Below are 3,124 nucleotides of genomic sequence, written 5' to 3' on the forward strand. Positions count from 1 at the left end.
TGGAGGTGGATAGGGAGTCCTGGCAATTGTTCTTGACAAATTTAAAACCAATTCTTCTCAAAGTCTAATTTAAATTTTCTTTTCTTTTCTTTTCTTTTCTTTTCCTTGCTTTGATTTACAAAATCAAATCAAAACCCCTTTGGTGTGGAGTGTGTGTAGAAGTCCTTGTGGCTTCAACTTTCTTTTGGTTTCGTGTTTGTTTTAGTTTTCGTTGTGTGACATGATAAACATCTCTTTAGATGAGAATGACCCTTCCTTTCTTACATCTCTCTCTCTCTCTCTCTCTCTCAAGTAGTACTTCATCTCATTTCTCTTTATTACAATATTAGCTCTACTTAAACATTTTCTTGTCCATATAGTCTGATGAGAAAAAACAAACAAAAAAATCGTCAACTCCAATACCCGTTTATTGATGGTGATGATGAGTGGCAAATGGCGTGCACACCAAGGAAATCCCTAGTTTGACCACCTCCTCCTCCTGCAGCAATAGTTTCTTGTTGATGATGATGATCATTAGTAGTAGTAGTAGTAGCCGCACTGCAATTCTGTATGCTGCGGCGCTTGGCATGATGATCATGACCATGATCATCTGGACTAGTAACTCCGTAGAGCCCACAAACTTTGCTGATATTATTCATCCCAAAACTCCCCAGCAATGGCGCCTCACTCGAAGTTGTTGACCCAATTTGAGCGGCTTTCTGCAGCAAAGCCGTGGCTGACATTTTACTGCTGTAAAAGGAAGGAACATCACTTATTATATTATTGCTAATTAAAGCAAGCGATGAACCAGAACAACTACTACTAGTAGTGCTAGTACAAGTAATGCTTTCTTGATGATGAGGAGCATTGCTGTTTGAGATTGAATAAGGTGATGGTGATGAAATCAGCTGCTTATTTCCAACAACCCAATTATTTATCTGATCATAATCCGACGGTTGAGGACAATGACGATGATGATCATGATTCTTATTATTATTGTAATTGTTATTGCCGCCCATCATCCATATAGACAGCCCGCGGGATGCCTCATCATCAATATTGTTAGGGGTTGAGATCATTGGCTTGAAAATGGAAGAAAAATATTGCTGTGCCGTGATGTTATTATTCGGCCCTGCTACTGCTCCGATTGAGTATCCCATGTACTGATAATTGATATTGCCACCCATCGGAATGTTGTTCATATTGGATGCTGCGTTTACTCTAGCCGTTTCTTCAGCCAACGCATCGCAAAAGGCCCGGTGAGTGATAAAGCTATCACGCCTGCATGTCAACCACAAAATTATATATTACACAAAACTGAACCCACATCAACTAAATTGGAAAATAGAAACTAATTATTAGAGGCTCTTAAAAACATGGAAAATAGCACTTCACAAAATGTAAATTAAAAAAAATTAAAAAATGACCACTGATTGAAAATGCATTTGAGTTAATTTTGTAAAAACAAATAATAATAAATTTTTTTGTATATATATATATATATAAACACATATATTAACGCATATATAATTGAAACCAATATCTATAAAATTAAAATTAATCTAGGAAATGAATGAATTAAAATAGGAGTGTATATACCGTGAAAATAGAGTCCCACAGTCACATTTGTACTCCCGAGTGCCGCAGGTCTTTGAGTGAGCCTTCCAGTCTGACTGCACGGCATATCTCTTGGAGCACTTGTCACACTTCCACTTCTTCTCCCCATGTTTCCGGCAGAAGTGTTTCTTGATGCCCGTCAGATCTCCGAGAGCCCGGGATGGGTGGTGGTGGACGCAAGTCTTTTCAGGGCACACATACACGCGCTTCCTCGGTTCTTTGTTTGTTCTCTGCTTCAGCTTCCATGGAAGGTTGTGGCCGCGACGATGGAGCTGCAGGTTTTGATCTCTTTGGAAGCCCTTGCCACATATTTCGCACAAGAATCTGTTGGTGGCCATCAGAGTCTTCGGAGACAAGGCTATTACTTCAGCTTCAGGATCTGTACATCCGTATGTATATAAGCATATGTATGTACATATACATGGAAAAAACAGAAAATAATTAAAAATGAATTGACTAGGAAATGAAAGAAGCTTGCCTGGGTTTCCTGGGAGGTTTCTCTTCTTTTTCGCAGGAGGAGGAGGAGGAGGGCTAATGGATCCAGCAGCTGGGTCTTGAACAAGCCCATTCATTGGTGGAATTGATTCTTCATTTAAAGCCATGTTTCAAACATTCAAGGCTTTCTCTTCTCAGTTTTGACTCAATCTATAAGACACCTTGACAAGAAAAAGACAAGCTCTCACTAAGAATAGCATTAGTTAGAGACTTGTGATTTGGAAGAAAACCCAAGAGTAATGGTGTTATTATATGCGGTTTCAACCCTAACAACAAAAGCTATAATATATACAAGATATATATGATCTCTCTCTCTCTCTCTCTCTCTCTTAAGTTGCAGTCATTTTAATTATCTACTTTTTAGGAGGAATGGAATAATATATATTTTGAGAGGCGGTAAAAAGTTAAAGTTGGGAGGAGGGGCAGGAAGGCAGGAGAGAGAAAGTTGAAGAGCAAAGGTGCATGATGACACATATGATGAGGCCGGGAAAAAGCTTAGTCTACATGCCCTTTCCCATTTCGAATGACTATCCCATAATTTGTTTGCCTTTAGTTTTTCAATATTTATAATCCACTGTCTTTATTTATTATTTTATTTTATTTATGTATGTGACACTAATTTCTTTAATTTAATATTTCTTTGAGAGAGCTCCACTCAAATATTTGAAGGAAACCTAGCCAGCTAGCTGACATATATATTATCTATATATACATATGTGTTCAAAAGCAATTGTATATTATTGTAGATTGTAATATTTCTTTGGTTTTACGTTTACCACCATGGTAGGATACTTACCGTTGAACTGATGAGAATGAATTTGGGCGGCAGCACCAAGATAATGTTATAAACTACACAAATCCTATTAGTTACTATCATTTGCTATGCTTTATTTTATCTTTTCAAACTCTCAAATGAACAGTTTTCAGACAACTTTACATTCGAAATTATGAAAAGCTTTGGTTTAATTAATTTCCTGATCACCTTTCATTATAGAAATCCGCCACTGTAATTTTCAATACCTTATATGCTTAA

General features: G+C 37.3%; 1 protein-coding gene across 1 annotated transcript; it reads right to left on the minus strand.

Moving 5' to 3' along the window:
• Positions 1–355: 355 nt before the first annotated feature.
• On the minus strand, positions 356–2,198 carry LOC117621729 (zinc finger protein MAGPIE-like). The gene is made up of 3 exons (XM_034352280.1): positions 2,075–2,198; positions 1,579–1,975; positions 356–1,260 (listed from the first exon to the last, which is right to left on the minus strand). Exons 1-3 carry the CDS (start codon positions 2,196–2,198, stop codon positions 390–392), a joined length of 1,392 nt encoding a protein of 463 aa, XP_034208171.1. The 3' UTR covers positions 356–389.
• Between the last annotated feature and the right edge of the window lie 926 nt (positions 2,199–3,124).

Source organism: Prunus dulcis, chromosome 3 (assembly GCF_902201215.1).
Source record: "Prunus dulcis chromosome 3, ALMONDv2, whole genome shotgun sequence".
NCBI classification, from domain to species: Eukaryota; Viridiplantae; Streptophyta; class Magnoliopsida; order Rosales; family Rosaceae; genus Prunus; species Prunus dulcis.